General features: G+C 46.4%; 1 protein-coding gene across 1 annotated transcript; it reads right to left on the bottom strand.

The window, feature by feature from the left end:
- Nucleotides 1-1,985: 1,985 nt before the first annotated feature.
- Nucleotides 1,986-22,330, bottom strand: MORC3 (MORC family CW-type zinc finger 3). Its single transcript, XM_068179517.1, has 17 exons — nt 22,219-22,330; nt 17,019-17,091; nt 15,008-15,140; nt 13,167-13,379; nt 12,449-12,598; nt 12,031-12,178; nt 11,814-11,945; nt 11,456-11,575; nt 10,953-11,050; nt 8,799-8,903; nt 8,577-8,699; nt 8,391-8,465; nt 7,783-7,825; nt 6,644-6,828; nt 5,328-6,159; nt 5,041-5,204; nt 1,986-2,517 (listed from the first exon to the last, which is right to left on the bottom strand). Exons 1-17 carry the CDS (start codon nt 22,255-22,257, stop codon nt 2,364-2,366), a joined length of 2,787 nt encoding a protein of 928 aa, XP_068035618.1. The 5' UTR covers nt 22,258-22,330; the 3' UTR covers nt 1,986-2,363.
- Nucleotides 22,331-24,106: the final 1,776 nt, after the last annotated feature.

Raw genomic sequence — 24,106 nt, 5'->3', positions numbered from 1 at the left:
TGGGGCTGTGGCCCCACGTCCCTTGCGCTCCCCACCTCTCTGTCCCTCGAGATCACGGGGCAGGGCAGCCATGGCAGAGGTGGCAGCCTGTCCCCACAGAGGGCTGAGGCCTGGCTCTGGCTGCCCTTCCCTTCACAACTTGGCATGGCCTGTGTGGAAGCAGTTGCTTCCTTTTCCCCCAGCTTGCCATGGTGGGAATTTATGCCCAAACGGCTCGCTCGGATCTGCCTCACCAAGGCTGGCACCTTCCTGGTGTTGTAGCTGCACTTTTCCCACTGTCTGCGCACTGGGATCTTCTCCTGTGCTGTGCTCATTCCAAACCTTTCCCCTTCCTGTTTGCCAGCTGTGCCTGTCTTAGGTGAGTTATCCTGTGGGAACTCCCTCCTTTGGCAGTGTTTGAGACCGTTTATTGAATTAAGTCTTGACACATCCAGTCCTCTCCCTTATCCATCAGTCTTAACCCCAGTGCCCACACCCCAGAGACCACAAACGTCTGGATCAATCCGAACCCTTCCTTCTCCATCTCTTTCCAGCTGAGGGAGGAGGATGTGTATGGAATAGGGAATTTTACAATTATTTTTACAAAAGTCCTGAGGAGTTCCACAGCAGTAGGAACTGCCTTAGGATGGTGCAAGTCCATGTGCTCGGTGACTTTCTGAAGGCAAGGAAGCCCATCCACGTATCAACAGCAGAACTTCCCGAAATTCAGCTCCATTCCATTAACACCCTCTGGATTGTACCAGCGCTGCTTTTCCCACATCCAGGACATCCCCATCCCACTTCCATTCTGGTGTGCCCAGTCCAACACCAGACTGAGCCAGGCCTTCTTCTAACACCCAACACTTCAGCCACTCTGCGCAGGCTTTATTTAGAAACAAACACAAGTTGGGATCCTGCAAACTCCAATTTATATATTTTTATTTTTTACAAAAAATACATTTTAACAAGTAAATAGAAACCATTTCCATAAGTCCACCGTTGTCCAAAGTGTAAATGTACATTGTAAATTTGCCATTTTTAATATAGACATGTGCTCTATTTTGCCAGTTGTCTACAAGAAATCCAGCTACAGTCTGATGAAACGTAATAAATAATGATTAAGAAATTGAAAAGCTACACACCAAGAAATGGGAAATATAAACTTTGCAAAAGTCATATGTAGTTATATTACAGCCACCTCTTCCCAAATCAAACATTCAATTTCTCTTTTATAAAGTACAACAGTAGTGCATTCCCGTTATTGGCATAGAGAGAGATCTTCCATTGAAATACTGTCCATGGAAAGAATTCCACTGAACTACAACTAAAAGGGACACCAAGGGATTAACTCAGGACAGTAGCAGTGCAAAACCCAACAATATTGGCTTTATTAAAAAAAAAAAAATACTTCCTAAGAATTAACATATTGAACACTAATTAAATTATTTTTTGAATTTCAAAGCAAGAATAATTTTTCTGGATCACTCTTTGGGTGACCAATCCCACCACAAAGGAAAAGATGGTTTTGCTGTCTTTGCCACCCAGTTTGTCATTCCCAGTGACTTGGAAAGAAACCCCTGCAGCTGGCTGGGAATTTGTCTTGGTACCGTTGCTTCCAGGTTTTCCCATGATCAGGGAAAAACTGGAAGATTTAGAGCACACAACTCTAAAAGGGGAGATGTGAAAAAGAGGAATTCCTTTTTCTTGCCTATAATAAAAACTGTCTAAAGCTGTTGAAGCTGAACATTTTCACCCTGTTGTTTACAGCACAGATAAAGAAACATCCTCCTTTTCCAAGTGCTTCCATCCAACTGGTCCATCCCCAGTTTTCAGGATAAAACCCTTAAAGAACCCTTCTTGTGGTAGTACCACACAAATATTTCCCAAATATGGCCCAAATTCTCACCTACCACTTACATTTCTATCCCATGAATGCAACACAGAACACTGCTGGGAGCAATGGAACAACACTGTGGGATAAAACTCTGGGAAGGAAATCAAGGAAGTTCTTTTTTCTTTTTTTTTTTTAATTTCTAAGATATTCCACTATTTTAGAAGAGGAAATACTCACAGGTATTAATTGTTATACAAGATTCAAAGTCAAACAAACAGTGTCTGTAGAAAAGTATTAAGATTCCTAATAGTAAAAATATCTGCAAATTTAATTACAAATACATTTCCAAAGCAAAATCCTTAATTAAGTACATCAGGGTGGGTCAGTATTGACAGTGTTCCTTGAGGAGGAAGTGAACAGCTAAATGTGGAATATTTACACTGAGAGATCCAACTATGTCAAATATATAAAGTGAAGCAGCCCCATTTACAGTCTGGAACTTATGGGTTATAATGGAAGAGCAATAAAACTCTGCTAAAACATGGAGATTTTAAGTACTGCTGATTTCATGCATTTGTTCTACCACTTGCCCTAAGATTTCATCCACCACATCGATGTCATAATTCACTTGCTGCAGGTCCAGGTCGGGCATGATGGTGGCCAGGAGCTGTCCCACGTTCACTCGGAGAGAGCGGAGCTTCAGGCTGGGGAGAGAACAGCACAGGATTAGATGGAGATGGAATTCTGTGTTCAGAGCCCACCTAACAAAGCTGGACTCATAATCCAGACTGGGTTTGCTCCATGACTCCCATAAACCAACAACAACAACAAAAAAAATAGATGCAGGTAAAGCTGCATCAAGATTATTTCTAAATCTAACTGTTTTTTTCAAGCTTCTCTTCAGTTTTCAGCTTGAAGGGGGATATTCTATACTAAACTGAATTCCTGTCAGAAATATTTCAGAGTAAGCATTGGTACAATCCTTTCCCCCACAGCACCTGTATTTCTCAAAGCAATATTAAGGCCTGGTATTTTTATCCATTTAGAAACCCAAACTACCACAACCCACAGGAACAAAAGGAGAGAAAAGGAGAGGAGAAGGCAAGAAAGAGGAGTTTGTCCAAAAGCTTTAAAATATAAACAGGAAGTAAGAGGTATAGCCCAGGGAAAATGCTGTGCCTCCCTTTTTTTGGTTTCTTTCCTGGATGTCCTTGCTGTGTCCTCTTCCTGATCAAATTGTTTTACCATGAGCCATCCCTTCTGTGGCCCATTTCCTTCTACTCTCAGATCCTTTATCCAGTTCTCCCAGTGCTGCCATATCTCCATCAACTTGTGGGGGAAGTTACTTCCAAGACCTGCATTTATTTGCTAATGCTTTTAATAAACACACGTCAGAGCTATAAGGGAAAATAAAATTAAATGCTGACAGATAATTTTTGATGCCCTTTTTAAGACAGAAAGGGGTCTTTGGAAATTATCCAGGTTATTCTCCACTCTGCCAGGGTGTCCAGAGGTAGATGCAGCACTCCCTGGTTGGGCTCCCAGTGCCCAAAGTCACTTGCCCAGCCCCACCCAGCCGGAGCTGGTCAGTGCCACCAGCAGAGCGCACTGCTGGCTCACACTGCTCTGCCACCCCCAGCACCACGGGGAACTTCTCCAGCTGCTTTCCCAGGAGCTGCCTCCAGCTTCTGCCCCTGCATGAATTCACAGCTGCCCCTGTGGAACTTTCAGGGGATTTTTTCCAGCCCATTTGTCCAATTTGTCAAAGTCCCTCAGCAGCACCTCTGCCCTCCTGAGTTCCCTCCAATTTGATGGCATCAGGAATATTGAGTTCACTTGGTTCTGTCACTCGGGCCATGAATCCCAGAATCCACAGGGCTGGAAGAGAAATTTGGGACTATCCAGTCCAAAATGACATCCCCAGGGGCCACATCCAGGCTCCTCCTGAGCACTCCCACAGACAGTGACTCCAAACCTCCCTGGGCAGCTCATCCAAGGCCTGACCACTCTGCCAGGGAAATTTTATTTCCCAATCTCCAACCTGAGCCTCCCCTGGTGCCATTTGAGGCCATTTCCTCTCCTCCTTTGCCTTGGGACACGGCAGAAGAGCCCGACCCACCCCCCCACTGCCCCTCCTGTCAGGGAGTTGTGCAGAGACACAAGCTCCCCCCTGAGCCTCCTCTTCTCCAGGCTGAGCCCCTTTCCCAGCTCCCTCAGCTGCTTCTCCCAGGATGTGCTTTCCAGCCCCTTCCCAGCTCCGTCCCCTTCCCTGGCCACGCTCCAGCCCCTCAATGTCCTTTTAAAGTGGCACAGAAGTGGGCCGAGGACTTGAGGTGCCAAAGTCTTTTCCATCCTTGGCCTTTGCTGCTGATCCCGTTTGCCCTCAGTCACCCCATGCTGGTTGTCCTTACTCCCTTTTGACTCTCATGGGGCTGCAGGTGGCTTCCAGGTAGATTTATTCCATGTTTTCCCTGGGGTTGAGGCTGCAGCTCCAGGCTGGCTGTCCTAAACGTGGGCATAACAACTGCCTTTTTCCAGGAACGTTAACTTTTGGAGATACTACAAGGCCCTCAGCGCCCTCTGAAACGCCTCTCATCTGGTCCCAGGGATCAGTTTGCTGAATTGATCCCTTGACTCCCTTTTTTGTCACAGCTGATGCTTCCCCCCTTGGACTCTCCCCTGGCAGGGACCTCAGCTCACTCTGCTTCCCCCTGCTCTGGGTTCTTTTGTGTGTGTGCTATTCCCACTTCCCAAGAGCTCCAAGCTCTCCAGCTGGAAGTTTCAACCCTTGTTTAATTCCAAGACACACCCTGGACCCTGATTCCACAGGATTTGCTGAGTTCTTACAGGACAGTTTCAAATCCAGACTCTTCAGTTGATTCAAGACAGAAAATAATGATCACCATCCTCTTTCCTGCCTCCCTTTTCTCTCCTTGGTTTGCAAGTTGTGTTTACAAATGATACAACATTTTGGATATTTTCAGAAGTATCAGTTTGCTATTCTGTTGCGGCCAATCCTGCTCACACAAATAAATCATAAATCACAAACATCACTTGATAAAAAAAAACCAAAACAACATTAGTTAGGAGTCACAAAAGGCAGGAAAAGAATTGCAAACATCACATTTTATTATACAATTATCAGACATAACCTTCATCAAAACATTTGAAATACAACCAACAAGCAAAAATCTTGAAATAACATCTAGAAAGAACAAAACTGATACCTTTCTCCATCAGAAAAATTTACAGAGTCTTCTACATTACTGGTGGTAGAATCATTTGCACGTGCTACAGCCTGCGGGATTGAAGCTTTTAACTGAGCCAGCTCTGCCTTGAGCTCCTCACACTGACAGGCCATTTGGTTCTTCTCCACTTCTAGGACTTCAATCTGCCAATCAAAAGGAAAACAAAGCTGTAAAAACTCTTCAAAACACTGTGTAGTAGAAGTGCTGTGAAACAGGGAGCAAAAAACAGAGATAACTGAAGTGTCAGAGTGTTTTAGCAGATATACCTGGCTTTTGTATCTGTCTCTCTCGGTGGTGCACTTGTCCAGCTGCCTGAAAACATCATCCAGCTGCACTGCCATCTCATCCACCTCACTCTTGCTCTCTCCATCAGCACATTTGCTGCACTCAGTCTTTAGGTTCTGCAGGGTGCTGCACTGCTCCTTGAGCATTGCTATTTCCCCCAGGGCCTGCTCATAGAGAGCTGTCACCTCGGCCAAGCTCCTCCCGTCAGCGTTCCCTTCTCCACAGGAGGGAACTGTTTGCGTTGCCTGATGGCACATTTCCTTTTTCACATATTTATTATTCATCTCCAAAAGCTGCTGTTCCACTGTTTCCACCTGTTTGGTTAACGCTTCGCATTTGCTTTGGTACATTTCTTTTTCTGTGTTCAATAACTGCAGCTGATTTTTCAGTTCATTTTCCATCTCTACAGATGTCTCAGGAACTCCATTGACCTTGTGCTGTTCCTTTTCCATCCCTGCCCCAGGAATCTGGACTGGGATGTCTTCCACCTCCTCCTTTTTCACCACCAGCTTTGGGAGCTCTGTCTGTGTTGCTGAGCTCAGCTGCTCATTTTTTGCCTCTGAAGTGGTTGCACTGCAAGGTTCCCCCACAGGAGAGTCTTCCTTCTGCTTCTCCTCCTGATCCAAATTGATACATTCTGTTTTTACCACAGGAACATCAGGATCTGCTGAAGGCTTTGGAGTGCTGCTCTCCTCTAAAATGATGACATCTTCATCATCATCCTCCTCCTCGTGGCTGCTGAAAGTTTTGTCACTGAGCCGAGGTGTCTTTAGGGACACGGGTGTCGCACAGCTCTGCGTCCTCCTTTTGAGACTGAGGAGGAAAATATTAAAATAATCAGTTTATTTGCTTAAAGCTGCCAAATCATTTGTTTCCAACCGTGTGCAGAGTTTCTCTGAGCACTGTCCAAAAATTACCATTCCAGAAAATCTCCTGCAGGGGATTTTAATCAGAATAAATTCCTGTAAAAACAAGTGCCTGCCATCCACATGCTCCCGCGTTATTCTGAAACAGACCCAGCATTCCCAGGAGCAGTTTCAGGAAAACAGCCTGTGGAGGGTGGAGAACATAAACTCTGCTCCTGAGCAGACAAATCACTAAAAATGCTCCTTTGTCATTTTCTTGCATTCACTTTTGTACTTGACAAAGTCTCCAGGTCCCTTTAACCTGGAGCTTCCCATGCTCCCAGAATTCCCACAGGAATTTCAGCAGCTGAAGCTGCCCCCAACACCATCATTTTCATTCAGTTATTAATTTTAGAAATAAACAGCAATCTCCTTTGTACAGGTCCACTCACCTGCTATCAGCATCCAAATGAGGGGAAGATACTTTAATTAAAATAGGCAGAGATCTTCTAACAGAAGCATCTGATGATTTTGGTATAAGTAACCTTGGAAGAGCTTCCTTTGCATTCGGAGTTGAGAATGTTTTGAAGTCTTTACTTGAAGAAACAGATGTTTTTAAAAATATTTCATTATTCATCTATAAGACAATGCAAGTTAAGAATGGAAATAAACAAATATTAGTAGATTCTTCAGGAGGGATTTAAGCAGTTCTTTATATACCAACACCTAAAATTCTGACATTTTCATATCCAAGTACCTCCTTGAACCCAGGCTCAGCATTTTGGGATAAGAAAGGCTGACTAGACTACTCCAAATCCCAGTTTTTCATTTTAAACTGCTGTGCAGAATCCCAGGCAAGAGCTTTTCCCAAGCTGTGTCTCTGTCTGGAGTTTGCCCATCAGCCACAAACTCCAGGACAGACATCCCTGGGAAAGCTGCTCAGGGTTCATTTAGCTGGCCCAAAACAAGCAATTTTTTCCATTTTACAAATTACTTTTGTACTGGGGGAAATGTAATGGCAGAGAAACAGAAAAATGAAATAAAGAGGTTAAAACAGCACATGCAGCATCTCTTCTCCAGAAACAAAGTGATCTTAGGTCAGAAATTGACTTTGAATGCAACTGAAACGAAATCTCACTTAAAAAATGTCATTCTGAGTTACAATTCAGACATTCCTATCAAACAACTTGATCTGCATTGGATTTAATGTGAATTTGAGTGTCTCCTTGCACAAGTGTAGCTGTTCCACCTCTGTCTATCCCCAATGAGGTCCCCACTTTTAAGGGCATCTTTACTTCCATATCCTCATCACATCTCTCTCCAACAAATCCCCTTTCAAGAACTGGGTGTCCTGCCATAAAAACAGCCACCAGTGACTGCCATCTCCTCTAGTTTTGGCCAGAGACCTTTGTCCCTCTCAAACTCCTTCCTAAGGAGAAAGAAATGGTGGATTTTCCATCACTGGGCAGCAAAAAAGGGGGATTTTGGGTTTCCTCATGGTGAGCAAATCCTGCAGAGCCACCAGAGTACAAGTGGATGCTGAAGCAGACATTGGTACCCAGGGCAGGCTCCTGCCAGCTTCAGGAGTTACCTGGTGGCTGTACTCCACTCGCCTCTTCAGTTTTTCCCTGTCCCTGCACAGCAGCAAGGAAAAAACAGAAATGAAGAGCTTAGATTGAAACTGTTCATTCATTATAAAAACTAAATCTAAGATCTAAAAGCAAACACAATACTCCTCATCTCAGCTAGATACAGTAATCCAAGTATTCTTGTTTATTGAATGAAAATTTCCTCAGGAAGCTGGAAGCTTGTCTGAAGTTAGCTTTACTTCCAACAAGTTCCCTCTAGATTATTTATTAAATATTTAAAACAATCCCAAACTCCCACTTCTAGAATGTAAAGCAGCATCACAATTACCCAAATCAGTTTTTGTCCTACACCTTAGCTAAGAACTTTTTTATTCCTAAATAAATGTATTGATCTTTTCAATGTCCTTCAATGTGCACCTTTGAAAGTTACACAGCCAGGGTTTCCTAAGAGCCCCCAGAGTTTGCTTCTGGGACGTCCCAAACCATTCCCACATTGCCAAATCCTATGGAACACCATCTCTCTGGGAGCTGAACTATCACCCCAACTGCTGCACAGCTCTCCTTGGTAGTTTTTAGTGTTGAGAGCCTCGTAAAAGTCTCCAGAACTCACTTTTTCTTGTAGGTTTTCTCGTACGTGGGGTGTATTAAGTCGTCATCCTCTGGTTCTTCTGGCACGTTACAATTCCTGAGGGAAGGAAGAGGAAAGGAAAAAACCCACAACAGAAGGAGCTGAACACCCCTGCTGCTGCCAGGTGGTCTCTGAGGGCTGGGAGGTGTCCCTGGGCTGTGTCCTTACCGGAACTGGGGGTCAGGGTTGAGGGAGCAGTACCACTTCTCCGGCAAGTGCTCGATTCCGTCCGGGAGCTTCCGCCACTTGAGGCACGCGTCACACTGCACCCACGTCTGGTCAGGCTGTTTCCTGGGCAAACACCAAAATAAATCAGCACCTGCACACCAGAGAGCCTTCTCCTATCAGATAACCCAGCGTTCATTTCTCTGCTGTCACACTGGGACTCACTGGATCTCCTCGACGGGCAGGGCTAAGGGATATTCCTCGTTCTTCTTGGTTTTCATCTCGTTCCAGTAATCGTTGAGCTTTTCTCCCAGTGCTGCTATCGTGAGTCTACAAAGAAAAGAATTTAAAGACCACCTTGAATAATTCAATTCTAGCACAGAAAGAACCTTTATAAACTCCAGTGACAGAAAAAGTGCATGAACCACTTTAATATTTCTAATTGCACAAGAGCGGGAGAAAAGCTTTTCTAAAGGTTTTCCTTTTTTCTTTTATAAAAAGTTTTTATTTAGAAACCTGTAGAAATGAGGAATTGCCTGAAGTCATGTTTGTCAGCAAAGAAATTCCTGGAAATACAAGTCAGAGCACAAAGATTGAAATCAAGAGTGCTCTTGATGGTCAAAGCAAATCCTGGAGGGGCTTCACCAGTTCAGCCTCAACCAGAGAATTAAAAAAAGCACAAAACCAATCCAGCATCTCACTCTGGTTCTGGCTGTTCCTGTACTTCCCAAGTGCAGGTCCATGGCTACTCTCAGGCTGAAGTCCAACTATACAACAAGGAGCTGGCAAACATTTGATCCCTTCAATGTGATACAAAGTCTGCCCTCTGATAAAAGGAGCAGCTCAGTCTCACCCAGGGTAATTTTCAGTTTTGTTTCCTGCTCAGGGCTCATGGCGCAGCTCAGGGACTCCCAGAGCTGGCATGCCCAGGAGGGAGAGGTGAGGAACAACAGCAAAGCCCCCAGGTGAGCTGGAGGTGAGCACAGCCCCTGGAATTCACCTCTGAGCAATCCAGGGATGAGTAACCGGGCCCAGCCCCCCCTGGCCTGAATCAGCCCCTGCCTCCACCCCGGGCCTTGAACCAACACAAATGTTTGTGCAGTGAACTCCTGTGACCCAGAGCTGGGATCCAGGTCACCTCAGCAGGGATTGCTGAGCCTGGGGACACCAGGAGGGTGGAAATGAGCAGTGAGGCATGGATGGGACCACATCTCCTTTGTGGGGAGGGAAGAACTGCAGGGCACCTTTCCATCAGGTTTTCACCAAAAACATCTTGTGAAAGCCTGGAGCACTCCTGGCACAAAAACCACAGGAATGCTTCAAGTGTGGTGTCACTGTGCCCACCCACATTCCAAGTGCAGGGGAGGTAACACCAGAGAAAGCTGGGGAGTTACATTTCCATGTAACAGTTCTGAAACCAGAGGTGAAATGCAGTTGCTGCTTCCTGGATGGAATGCAGCTGGCATGGGGAATCTGCTCCTGGGTGATAAACAGCACAGCAGAGTGGAGACACCACAGCCAGGTCCTGCTGAATCCCTGCAGGAATGGGAACTCCATGGCACCAGGAGCTGACAGAACACAGAGCAGCCAGGAGAGGAGAAGCTGTTTTGCTGCTGAAGCAGCAGCTGGGGTGAACTCCCTCTCGTCAGACAAACTCGGCTCATTATTTAATTTAATTTAATTGTAAGATTAACTCACACCTCTACCCAAAGTTATGTTCAGGAACAACTGGATGTGGCACTCTAAGGTTGGGAGGTCTTTTCCAACCTTAATGATCCTCTGATTCTCCCCGCTTGTCTGGATATTTACTTAATTTTATTTTTTGGACAGACCGGTTGGTCACAAAGTTCCCAGATTTCCTGAGGTGCTGACACACAAATCAAACCCAAGGGATTGAGGAAACCTCCCTTGCATGTGAAGTGTTCCAAAAACCCCAACAAGTGGAGACCATTCCCTGCTCACAGTTCCCAAGGGCATTCCCAGTTCCTGCCCCTCTGCCAAGGGAACTGCTGGTGCCACACAGGATATGGTTCAGCATCACTGACGTTTACAATCAATGCCCAAGATTTCCACATTAAAATCCACATCAAAAGCACTGCTGGGCACCTGGAAAATGCCTCCTCCTGAACAGCCACAAAAGAATATCCAGGGAAAAACACGGGAACAATGCTGGTGTGGATATTGTGGGAAAATATTTATAAGGAAAAGGAAAGAGACAAAGAGGGGTCAGACAAAAAAGGGTCTAAAAAGAGCTGTTTGCATTTAAATCAGGTTTGACCAGAACACCAGAAACTTTTATTCTTCCTATTTAAAGAAGCAGCTGTATCGAGTATTTCCCAGGAAATGGTAGTATGGGCTAGAAAATGCAGATAAAAATACCTGTATTCATTGGTGTAGTCAAAATCTTGTTTGTTGTGAGTTGGTTTTAGGAAGTTGCATTCAATAATCCCAACAACACCCACACCCATGTTGTTTGCCTGCAGGGAATTAAAGTTTATCAGGAAAACCAACACAAAATCCATGCCAATATTGCAAGAGTTTGCTGGAGTTAATAATTAACTGCATCTGCACTGGGTAAAAAAGATTTTCTGGCTTATGACTCCTCTCCAAGGAGAGAGTCTTGATACAAACCCCCTAAAGAACAAATCCTCTGCTCCACCCCTCTTTTTGTCCTGAAAGATGTGATCAGATTCATATTTTTGTATTAAACAGCCTCAAAACCAAACAATTTAATACAATTTTAACTGCTGCACACAGTAAAAAAGGTGATTTTCTGAAATATACATCAATACCTTGCTTTCCATCCATATTCTTTTTTAAAAATCAGTCTTTGAATGAAATTTGGCAAAACGTTCAAATATTTTCAAGCCTCAATTTCTTACCTTTAGCTGACAGCCAACTCTTTCATAAGCTTTGATGAGTCTGTTTTTGTGGTACATCATTATTCCATAATGATCTTTGTTCCTGCAGTTAAATCCAAAAGTAATTCTGACTGTTTTGGCCTTTGAGCAGATATTAAGGAAAAACAGGGTGAATCTCATGGAACACAAAAAAAAGAGTTACTCTGAGTGGGTCTTAGAGCTTTCTTTTCTTATATTGAGATAACTCCTTCAGTAGGATTTAAAAAAAACAAAACAAAACAAAAAAAACAAACCCAAAAAATAACCAAAAATTTATCAATATAACAGAACAAAATCCAGTCACAGAATTCAGTTCTGCAATGGAAGTATCAAAGGATACATTGAGAAATTTGGGTCTGTAAATATCCCTCTCAATGAAGGCCAAACTTTTGGAAACCAGCTGTGTTTTCACCTTCTGTCCTCTGAGGATGATCTGCATGGTTGGCTTCAGGTACAAAATACTGCAGTAAGCCTATAAAACAGATTACATTAAAATTAAAACATTTACACCCTCCAGCATCCAAAAATAATCCCAATTTTTAAAATCCAACACGTACTCTTAGGGAGTAATCACTTTCTGGAACAATCTGGTCCAGTCTCTCCTGTTTTTTGTAGCCTCTTTTGCCTGTTTCATCCAAATCTTCTGGAATTCTGATGTCATATTTATCCTTGTCAAAGTCAAATTCTGGTCTGTTGTTTTTATCTCTAAGAATGAAGATGGGAAAATGTATTAATTATAGGGGAAAAAGCAAATACATGAGGAAGCGCTGTGGTGGAGCCAGGAAAGAAAGAGAAAAAGGAGAATTCCTCAGAGATTTGCTAAAATTCACATTTGAGTCCAGCTTGCCATTTTTTTAAACTGCACACAGCTTGTTCCAGTTATTCCACACACAAAGAACCCCCAAATCCTTCTATGTTTGCATACACTGAAAGAAGAGGTGAAATTAATGAGATAAGAGACTGGCTTTATCTCACTTTCTAAGATTCCAAATGATGATCCTGGTGCCTTTTTCCCCTATGATGGCATCCAGCTCTGCCAGTAATTTCTCCTCAGTAGAGAACAAGGAATGTGTCAGGATGGCCTTGAGGCTGTTCTTGGATTCTGCTGGATCACTGATCTGCCGTGGGCACTGTGTTAAGGAGAGGGACTTGGAATGGAGCAAAGATTTCAGAAAATGAGGAAATTTCAGGACTCACTTCCCAGCTTCTCATTCCACATCTCAGAACTCCTACAAAGTTAAAAGTTTTAACCAATTATAGCGTCTCCCAGAATTTTCTGGCTTATGACTCCTGTCCCAGGAGAAAATTTTGATATAAACATCCATATATAAATTTGAAAAATTGATATAAATTTTCATATAAATTCCTATTTGATGTAAATTATATCAAATTTGAAAATGTGATATAAATTTGAAAATTTGATAGAAATACTATAAAATTTCAATAAAGTTGAACATTTTCTCCTCTTCTCCTAAGGAGAAAATTTTGGTATCAACATCCACAAAAGCAGCCAAAGATTTGATATAAATGATATAAAATTTCAATAAATTTGAACATTTTCTCCTCTTCTCCTAAGGAGAAAATTTTGATATCAACATCCACAAAAGCAGCCAAGGATTTCCTTTGGGTGACGTTATCCCCCAAATTTGGGACGCATGCACAACTTTTCCCAGGGAATGCGGAAAGGATATGTTGGTTGGTGAATGTCACGATGGGAACCATGACATGCTCTGCTTTGGTGACTTCCAGGTAAGTCTGGGACAGCAGCCCCACGCTCATGGTGTCCCCGTTCTTGGTGAAGACGATGGCGTCCTTGCCCAGGCGCATGGATCCCGACTTGAAGCCGTTCCCGTAGAGCCCCACGGGAACGCGGCCGTTCATCATCGACTTCTCGCTGAAACCGAAGCTGCAACGTGCAAAACATGAGGAAGGTGATGCCTCAGCTTTGAGCTTTCCTATGTTTCACATTCTGTGCTGCTTTAGTGTGGGGTCTGGGCTTTGTATTATGGGATGGTGAGCTCTCTGCACAGAGCAGGGAGACAAAACAATTCCTTCTCCAGCTGGGCACCAAGGACAAATGATCCAAATCTCGGCCCAGGAGCACAAACAACGTGGGCTGGGGAGAGGAAAACAAGCAGGATGGGACTGCATGGGCTAAAGCTGGAATGGGACAATGAACTCCAATGTGCCAATGGAGCAGAGTTGATCACAGTGAGAGCCCCCGGGAGCGCTCGTGCATTTTGGGACCATTTGGGTTCATCTTGGGTGCAGCCCTGGCTGGGCTCTGGTGCTGCCCAAGGTGGATCCATGGAGGAGATCCTTGCAATAAATCCCTGCTTTGTTCTTTAGCTCTAGGTAAAGAGCTTTAGCTCTTCATTCTTTTGTTCTAGGTCAGCCTTCTCAAGGCATCAAGGGTGGGAAAAAAATCCCTGGAAAACTTGAGGGTTCAAGAGATGCAAGTGCAAGACTTGGCAAATTACTTAATCCAACCCTCTTGGTTTAGAGGTCAGGGACTCCAGAACAATTAAATCCTAAAATCACCTGGACAACGCTGCTAAAACCACACAGCAAAAACTCAGGAAAATCTACTTCCAGCTTTTAAGTATGGAATAGAAATATCAAGTTTGGAATTAGGTGAAAAAGCATTCTTATGGGATTTTAGTAGTTATCCTGTAATTTCACAATAAATACTAATAAAAGCCCCTAACCCTGTCTTTTTCCTCTGTCCACTTCCTATTAAATGTTTGATTCACAAGTTTTCCATTTCCATATCACACTTCAAGTAAAACAGGGAACTGCATACGAAATTTAGGATTTATTATGGTATCTAACAGAAAAATAACAGTTTAAATTCAAGCTTGCTCAAATTTAAATCTGCAGGCAGACCAATTTTTTACACTAAGAGAAACTGCACAGAAAGATTTTTGCTCCTGTAGAAATAAGAGAAAAATCAGTTCCAACCCCACAGAATATTTAAAGATAAAGAGACAATTATTTTAAAAATAAAAAATCCATTGATTTTTCTACAGTACATTCTATTATTAATATTCCAATGGGTTTGAGCTGAATGTGCCTTTTTCTCTCATTCACTAACTTAAACTAAAGCAAGTGTGTCTGTGCCCACAGTGATCAAAATCCCCTCTCAGGGCGTGCTTTGTGCTTTTAGCATTGGATCTCACACATTTCATGTACCCTATTATTATTAATAATAACAACAATAATAATGATGACGATAGTAAAAATAAAACGTTTGAATTCTCCTTATCTCCACTAGCAGCCACTACAGAGTGTTTTCACAGCATAAAGGGAAGTCTGAGAGAAAGGACAAAAGGAAATGATGAGGTAGAAGTTCCCTGACAAAGTTACAGGGAAGCTTTAGTAGCATCTGCCTGCTCTGGAGTCTCACCTGGACCTTCAGGAATGCTGAATTTATGAGCAAAATCAGTGAACTACAGTTGAGAAACAGGAATACACTGAGCAATAGCAGAAGCAGAGCTGGAGTTTGTACAAGACAGGAGTAAAGAGGTTGCCCACCTGAGCATTTTGTGCAGCTTCTCGGAGTTCATGCCGTTGCCGTTATCGGTGAACGTCAGGCAGATGTTGTCGTTGATGACGGTTTTGTCGATCCAGATCTGTTTGGCACTCACATCTGGATCATAGGCATTATCTGAGGGCAAGGAAAGCAAACAGCGTGGGAGACCAGAAAACAAAAATTCAACTGAGTGCAAACACATCTGAAAGTCAATCAGAGTGTCAGGATGGAAGAGCTGCACCCAACCCAGGAGAACCTCACCCAAACCAACACAAAATTCCCCAAATTATCAATGACAGCAGAACAGGGACCAAAGATGTAGCTGGAGGTGAGCAGCTCACACGAGAACAGAAAATGAAAGCAAGCCAAGATCACAGTTTCATTTCCTGCCTGCAGAGCAGCTGGTGCCATGTCTGCTTTCTCCCAGCCCTTACAGAGGGGAGCTGCAAAATGTTTTAGACTCAACTTTCTGTTTACAGGATGTGAAAATCAAACACGAGTGAAAGAGAAACCAGGGCTCCACAAAGGCCTCCTGGCAGCACGGCCAGGCCCAGCCTCAGCTGCCCCAACACCACTTTCTTCCATCTTTGCCCCTCATCCGCAGGGATTTGTGAGGGGGAAGAAGGGTGGGATGTGTGGCACCTCTGCCTCACTGTCTGCTCTGCAGGTTCAGCTGAGACAAAAAACAAGCCAATAAAAGGAATCACAGGTTGGTGATTGAAATCTTGGCAGGTTTCTTCCTATAAACTTTAAGTTCAAACTGCATCTCAGTGAAGTATTTCATAAAACGTATTTCAGCATCACAAAAGATGACAGACAGATACAACTGAGAGTTTGGAAGTATTGAGTGTGAAAAGAGCTGAGATGATTGAGGAGATTGTACTCCCACAAGAGCCAGGCCTTTCCACAGCCACGGGGCTCTGCTCTCCTCCTTTGGGACAGCTTTGGTCTTATCCAGCTGAAAAATCCATGTTTTCTTCTGTTAGGTTAACTTTCTGGAGCAAAGGAGGGAGGAAAGGGAGGAAAGGGAGGAAAGGGAGGAAAGGGAGGAAAGGGAGGAAAGGGAGGAAAGGGAGGAAAGGGAGGAAAGGGAGGAAAGGGAGGAAAGGGAGGAAAGGGAGGAAAGGGAGGAAAGGGAGGAAAGGGAGGAAAGGGAGGAAAGGGAGGAAAGGGAGGAAAGGGAGGAAAGGGAGGAAAGGGAGGAAAGGGAGGAAAGGGAGGAAAGGGAGGAAAGGGAGGAAAGGGAGGAAAGGGAGGAAAGGGAGGAAAGGGAGGAAAGGGAGGAAAGGGAGGAAAGGGAGGAAAGGGAGGAAAGGGAGGAAAGGGAGGAAAGGGAGGAAAGGGAGGAAAGGGAGGAAAGGGAGGAAAGGGAGGAAAGGGAGGAAAGGGAGGAAAGGGAGGAAAGGGAGGAAAGGGAGGAAAGGGAGGAAAGGGAGGAAAGGGAGGAAAGGGAGGAAAGGGAGGAAAGGGAGGAAAGGGAGGAAAGGGAGGAAAGGGAGGAAAGGGAGGAAAGGGAGGAAAGGGAGGAAAGGGAGGAAAGGGAGGAAAGGGAGGAAAGGGAGGAAAGGGAGGAAAGGGAGGAAAGGGAGGAAAGGGAGGAAAGGGAGGAAAGGGAGGAAAGGGAGGAAAGGGAGGAAAGGGAGGAAAGGGAGATGTGTGACCAGAGGAGCTGCTCCCTTTGGCAGCAGCAAAGTCCTCTATCAGTGCTTGGCTGGGGTCCCAAGCCACACCTTTATTTTGAGGAACCAGTTCATCATTCCCTGATGGTGGAAAAGAGGAACTCTGGAGATGTCCAATTAACTTCTGCTGAAAATCAAAGGCAAGATGATCAACAGGAGCTAACAAACAGATGCACAAGCCCCAGGTAATGCAGGTAACAGGACCAGAACAAAGAGAAAAAACTCTGAGGATGTTCAGCCAGGTTCTTCCCTAAAAGGAAGGAAAAAGGGTTTGTAACAGGAAACAAGAATTATTTCAAGAAACAAGAATTATTTCAAGGTATTGATCACCTACCTATGAGTTCTGCAATTGCACTGAAGGGCCAGGTGTGACTGGTGGAGTTGGTGTGCAAGAACTTTGGGGACAGCTGCAATAAAGCACAAGCAGGGGCATTAGTTTGTGCTCTCCAAGGCAGAAACCAGGCTGTCAAATAAAGGAAGATTTCATGAGGCTGGTTTGGACAACAGCACCAAAAGGCTGAAATTGAGGTGATTTCTGGGTATTGGCAGGGAACATGAATACAGCCCTTGAAGAGGAAATCCAGCACAGTCTCCGCATGTTCTGAGCATGGGCTGACATCCTAACAGTCTTTATCTTTACAAATATATAAGGAATTATTGCTATCGATGATGCCAGAGGTTAGAGAAAACATCAAAGCCTGGGTCCAAACCCAGTAACAGCAGCTCTCAGTTGTTAAAAACTCACATTCTAAACCAGGAGGATTCAAACTTCATGTGAAGAGTGAGCAGCACCCAATACCCTCTGTGGGTCACTGTCTGTGCCCACAGTGACCAAAATCCCCTCTCAGAGGGTGCTTTGTGCTTTCAACAGCTGGCTCTCACACATTTCATGTACCCAAAGGCACAGGCACTGCCAGAAGTAGATGAAAATATGCAAATAAAGCACCTTTTTATGGGATGTGACTTGGAGATGTCAGTGCCAAAAGAACTGCCAAGCAGCCCCAGCCTAGGCTCACATGCATTCACTTCAAGACTTGGAAAAGCAGAACTAAAAATCCATGTAAGTTAAGGACCTGTCCATGCAACATTTGGAGAAATATGAACTGCTGCAGCTGCTACTTGTGTTTGCATTATCCCTGAGGAAATCCATGGTTACACTCCTACAAAGCCTTGAACGCAAACCCCCTGCACAGATTTGCTCAAGACCCCCTGCCAGAGTCGTGGTGATGGCAGAAAAAGCAGCACCTATGAACACAAAACACTGAAAACAGCCCTTGTACCACTGAGTCACACAAAACCCACAACATGATCTACATTACTATACAGAGAAAAGCTGAGAGGTATGTTAAAATACTGTGTACATATCCATACTGCATAAATTTTACGGAGTTACTCGTTGACAAGCACTTTTATCGAGGTATGCAATGTAAGTAAAAGTGCAAATAAAAGCAAGCAGCCACTTCAAAACTCCAAGGTGAAAAGGAATGATGCTAAAAGCAAATCCTAGAGTCACAAACCAGGCACCAGAGCAGGAGAAAGGCACAGGGAGAAGCAGCAGCCCTGCTTCAGAGCAACAGAACGTGCCAAGAGCCGTCACCTCGATTCTCAGGTCACAGCAGCACATGACACAATTCCAACTGCAACCTAATCCCTGCATTTCTCCATGGAGCACCAGAGGGAGCAGACAGCACCTTCCTCATTGCCATCTGTGCTGCAGAGCTCCAGGTTTACAGAATCTGGTGCACGGAGTCACCAGGGTGCTCCCAACAAACACCCCCAAGTCATTCTGAATCCAAAAGAAAATTCCTCTGGGCTATTAATGGAAAGCTCACGTGTGCCACGGCATGTGGGCAAAAGGATCTTTGGATTTCTCCCTCTGCTGTGCAGGAATTCAGGGGATCCTCAGAGCCCTGGGTGATCCTCCTCATCTGATACTCCAGCATCTGCTCCTTGGTTTTCTAAGCTTTGGGATCAAAATCCACCAGAAACAACTGCTGGGGTTTTTTCCCCCACCTGAAATCCCTCCCTGGCAAAACAAAACCACATTTTAAAATCCCAACCCACCACAGGGAAGCACATTCAGGGATTTGACATCTGCTCAGCTCCCTGCTGAAACACTGAACAACTCCAGCAACACAGGGGGCTGGAAGTGCTGGATTCCCTGCTGGATTCCCTGGAATCTCAGCAAGAGGGACTTGGCAAGAAGTCCTGACTGTGGTTTTGACAGAGGCATCAACTCACACTTGGGAATTTCATGGAATCCTTGAGATTGGAAAAGCCCTCCCCATGCCCACCTTGTCCTCAGCCCAGAGCTCTGAGTGCCACCTCCAGGGGACACCTGCAGGGATGGGCACTCCAACCCTCCCTGGACAGCGCTTTCCAAGGCCTAACCACCTTTTCCAGGAAGAAATTCATTCTGAAAAGGAAACAGCACCTCCCCTCACCATCAGACAATGCTGAGAAGGACACCTCAGTGTCACCCACAGTGGCACCATCACCAATAAATGTCCTTTTTTGCCTGTGAACCAAACCATTCTGTGTGCAGAGAAATCAAACCTTGCCTGTGTAACACAACAGCTCCACTGCTGTGAACCGCTGGGAATTCTGAAAACAACACCACAGGAATCCTGCTGACATTCTCCGATCTCTGCCTGGGGAGGGTTTGAGAAAGGCTGCAAGTGGTTCACGGGACTGGGAATTGTGACAGGTGTAGGAAGGGCTGGCAGATGGGAACGGGAGCAAATGGGGTCTTGGCTCTCATATCTCCCATCCCTCAACAAAAGCTGAGCAAGTGTGCCACAGGGAATTAATGGGAAAGTTACCTCAGAGCTCACAGCACCACCAGATCACAGAATTCCAGACTGGTCTGGGCTGGAAGGGAGCGTAAAGTCCACCCAGAACCAAGCCCTGACCCAGGCAGGGACACTTCCCAGCAGAGCAGGATGCTCCAAACCTCATCCAGCCTGGCCTTCCTCATTGAAACAAGGGCACAAAACCAGATTAAAGACCAGGAGAACAGTGGTTTAAGGCCATCAGTTTTGTAGTTTCCTCCAGAGCAATCCAGCTCTCAGCAACCACTCCCTAATTCCTGATGAACTCACCAGGAAATATTTCAGTCCGTTTGTCCTTACACTTCATTCATCAGTGCACCACTTTAATTAGCTCACAATTAATTGAGATTCAGTAAGAGCTGAACACTCATTTTGCCAATCCAGCTGCTTTGCTCGCTCAGCCAAACATATTTCGTTACTAAGTGGGTTTTGTTTAGCAACTTCATTTTTTCCATGCAGCCAAATGCAACTCAAACTTGCATATCTGAAACTAAACTGTCCTGAGAAGAGCATCTGCTGCAGTTATAACCAGCAAATATTGGAAAGTAAAGCAGCTTATCTCTCAAAAATGACAGGCAGCTTTGGGAATTTCGGTTTCCCATCCCTTGCAGATCCTAAGGTGTGCACAAATCCCAAACCCCTGCAGAGTCTGCCTCATCTTAGGAACTTACTGCTTGCACTTAATAATTTTTTATTATGACCCATCATCAAGACAGTAATTCATTCGAGTGAAAAATACCTCTTGGTTTAGCCTGCGTTTATTTAACAACTTCTTGGGAACAACTCTGCCATTTTCATGGAATTGTTTAGGCTGGAAAAGCCCTCCCAGCCCATGCAGTCCCAGCTGTGACAGCTGTGCTGTCACCTTGTCCCCAGCCCAGAGCTCTGAGTGCCACCTCCAGGGGACACCTGCAGGGATGGGCACTCCAAAGCTCCCTGGGCAGCCCCTGCCCAGGCCTGAGCAGCCTTTCCATGGGGAAATTCCTGGTGAAACTTCCTGAAATTTCTCCTGCCAGCTACACAATCCCAGGTCACCACTGTTCAATGAACCACATCAAGGGACTGATCCAAATTAAAAACCACTCTTAAAATATTAACCTGGATCACTTCCCCGAGCTGCTTCCTTGTTCAGCTGGACAAAAACATTGCCAGAGCACCAGCAGGAGATAAATTCCAGGGCGGGAATGAGTTCCCAGGCCCTCCCAGTGCCTCTGAATCCACGGGAAATACTCTATATTCCCAAAGAGCTGTGACTATCAGCTCTCCTCACCAGTCTCTGCATTACAAACCCTTTTACAAAACCTGGTCAAGACTGCATCAGCTGCTTCACCTAAAAAAAACCAAAAAAAACCACAAAAAACAACCCTACAAAACAACCCTACAAACCCCACAGCTTTCACTGGAAAGCCACTGAACACAAATTCTCAGTTGTGCCCGCAACAGACAAAACCAAAGAGCAGCCTAAAAATAACTCAGAAAGTTACCAAGTTCATCTTGTTTCATTTGTACCTCCGAGAGTTCAGCCTGGCAAAGTGATTTCAGCCTGAGAATGATTTTAAACTCTGAACTGCCACACGCAAAGGCTGATTTTTGATATTTTTTCTCTCAAGATGACCAATAATATGTCCAAAAAGTAATAATAAATCCAAATCTTTATCTAAAGAAGCAGGGCAATCCTGCTGCAATAAAATGTCACACAAACTGTGGATTTCAAACACTCCCAAGATTTAAAGGCCTGAAATCAAAATCAAAATGCAATTTTGGAACTTAGAGGAGATGATGTTTAGGGGTCATCTCTAGAATAATTTATTTTAGCAACTTTTATTAGTGTAATATAAATTCATATTAAGGTAACAGAAGTGGATATTAGGGTAACATAAATCGATATTAGGTGACAGAATTTCAGCCAGAGGTTGGACTCAATGATCTGGGAGGAATTTCCCATCCTAAATGATTCTGTAATTCCAGCAGTGCTGACCATATTCGAACACACCTTTTTCACTCAAATATTTCATAAGTTACTCATCAGAGCACTCCCGCTTCTTTTCACTCTTCTAAAGCAAGGTGATGAGAACAGGTGAGATTTCGAGGCATTGGCTTGGAAAAAACCCTTCCTGTTTCACCAGAAAAAGCAGCTTTAACTCCATTTCCATGGGCACAAATAAAAGACCAATCGCCACAACAGCTCAGCAACAATACTGCGACCGAAAACACAACACAGCAGCATTTAACTGCGCGAACACACACCCCTCTCAGATGCAATTAGGGTTAAAGTGTAATTAGGCCGCTTGCAATAAAAGCAGTTAAGATTTGAAGTTACAAGTCGGCAATTAGAGGTCACGGCGCTCACCGGAGGCGGGGAAATCCCGCCCCCAACACCGAGCCCACCCCCAGCCCTCACCTTCCCCTCGGCACAGCCCGGCCGGACCGAGAGAAGGGGATTTTCCCGGATCCCAGCCGGGATAAGGGCGGGGAAGCCCCCGGCCCCGCGTCCGCCCCTCAGGGACGCGGCGGCGCTCCCCGCCCGCGCTGAGGGAGTGACCCTGGAAGTGCCCAAGGCCAGCCGGGACGGCGCTCTGAGCAGCCTGGGGCGGCGGACGGTGTCCCTGGCCGTGGCAGCAGGTCGGAAGGGGCTGGTCCCGAGCGGGCCGCTCAGGTGCCTTGCCGCGGCCGCCCGCGGCGCCGCCGCCGCCCCGCACTCACCGCGCTCAGGCGGATCCCGCCCTGTGTTTTCGCCGCCATCTTCAGGCCGCGGCCCCGCGCGCGCTTCCGCCTCCCCGCGGCCTTTCGCGCTTCCGGCGCCGGGCGCGCGCGGGGGCGGGGCTCGGGGCGAGGCCACGCCCTCCCCCGCGTGTCCGGTGGGCGGGGCGGGGCTGAGGGCGCAGTGAGGGCATGGCTGCGGTGGGGAAGGGGCTGGGCCCGCAGGCAGCCCGCCTCTGCCCGCTCCCCGCCTTGTCCCCTGCCCGGAGCACGCAGTGCCGCCTCCAGCCCTGCCCGGGCAGCCCCTCTCGAGGCCCGAGCACCCTTTCCAGGAAAAAAATTTTCCCAATGTCCGGCTTAAACCTGCCCTGGCCCAGCCTGAGGCCGTTCCCTCTCCTCCTGTCCCTGTTCCCTGGGAGCAGAGCCCGACCCCCCGGCTGTCCCCTCCTGGCAGGAGCTGTGCAGAGCCACAAGGTCCCCCCTGAGCCTCCTTTGCTCCAGGCTCAGCCCCTTCCCAGCTCCCCCAGGAATTCTCCAGCCCCTTCCCAGCTCCGTTCCCTGCCCTGGACACGTGGAACCAGCAGAAATGCAGAAGTAGAAACTGCGCAGGGAGGCAGACAGGAACACTCTGAGTGCCTGGAGAGCCGGAGCGCTGTGGGAAAGTGCCCCAGTGGGAAAGGCCCTGGGGGTGCTGGTGACAGGGGCTGGACACGAGCCCAGGGGTGCTCAGGGGGACAAGAGGCCGCTGGCAGCTGGGCTGGGTGAGGAATTGTGTGTCCAGCAGGAGCAGGGCAGGGATTGTCCCTCTGGGCTGGCTCTGAGAGGCCCCTCGAGGGCTGTGTCCAGTTCTGGTCCTGCAGGAGAGACCTGGGAAGGGGCTGGAGAATTCCTGAGGGAGCTGGGAAGGGGCTGAGCCTGGAGCAAAGGAGGCTCAGGGGGGACCTTGTGGCTCTGCACAGCTCCTGCCAGGAGGGGACAGCCGGGGGGTCGGGCTCTGCTGCCAGGGAACAGGGACAGGAGGAGAGGGAACGGCCTCAGGCTGGGCCAGGGCAGGTTTAAGCTGGACATTGGGAAAATTTTTTTCCTGGAAAGGATGGCCAAACATTGGAACAGGACGCTCAGGGTTGTGGTGGAATCCCCATCCCTGGAAACGTTAAACTTGTGGATGTGGCACTTGAGGCCGGGGTTTAATGGTGAACACGATGATGCTGCTGGGGTCATGGCTGGGCGTGAGGAGCCTTCAGGAACTGAAATGATTCATGCCTTGGACATTGTTATGAAAGAGTTTTGCCCATTGTAACAAAAACCGTGTAAAGAAGCTGCAACCACAGAAGCCTCCACCTGACTGGGACCTTGGATTGTAAATTGAACCCCTAGATACACTATTGTTCCATCATCCCAGCCTAGGGGTAAACGGGACTGAGGGAGAGGGAAAACAAGAGCCAAACCCAGCAGAGATCCTTGCCTGGCTGGGTTTGGGGTGTGGAGACCACAGCCCACAGTGGCCTCCCTCCGAAACGAGGAGGGGAGGAGGTTTCGGGTGTCACCTCAGAGGCTCACCCGAAGTTCAGAGGCACTGAACACCCATCCTCCCTTACACAAAGCCCCAGCCCCACAGGGCACATCCACGGGACAGTCACATGAGGGACACCTCAGGGGGTGTCAAATCCATCCCAAAATGCTCCCCAGAGTCATTCCTAAAGTATTGCACCTCAGGACTGCAGGACACCAGGGATGCAGGAGGTGGAGCAGCAGGGCCGTGGGATAAGAGGGGGAGAGAGGCACAGCCAGCAGCGAGTCCTGCTGCTGGGATCCACAGCCCTCATGCCCTGAGATGGGATTTCCCAGCAGGAATTTCCCCATGGACAGGGCGGTCAGACCTTGAGAAGAG

This window comes from Anomalospiza imberbis, chromosome 2 (assembly GCF_031753505.1).
Source record: "Anomalospiza imberbis isolate Cuckoo-Finch-1a 21T00152 chromosome 2, ASM3175350v1, whole genome shotgun sequence".
Taxonomy (NCBI): domain Eukaryota; kingdom Metazoa; phylum Chordata; class Aves; order Passeriformes; family Viduidae; genus Anomalospiza; species Anomalospiza imberbis.
This window is presented reverse-complemented; position numbering and strand designations above follow the sequence as displayed.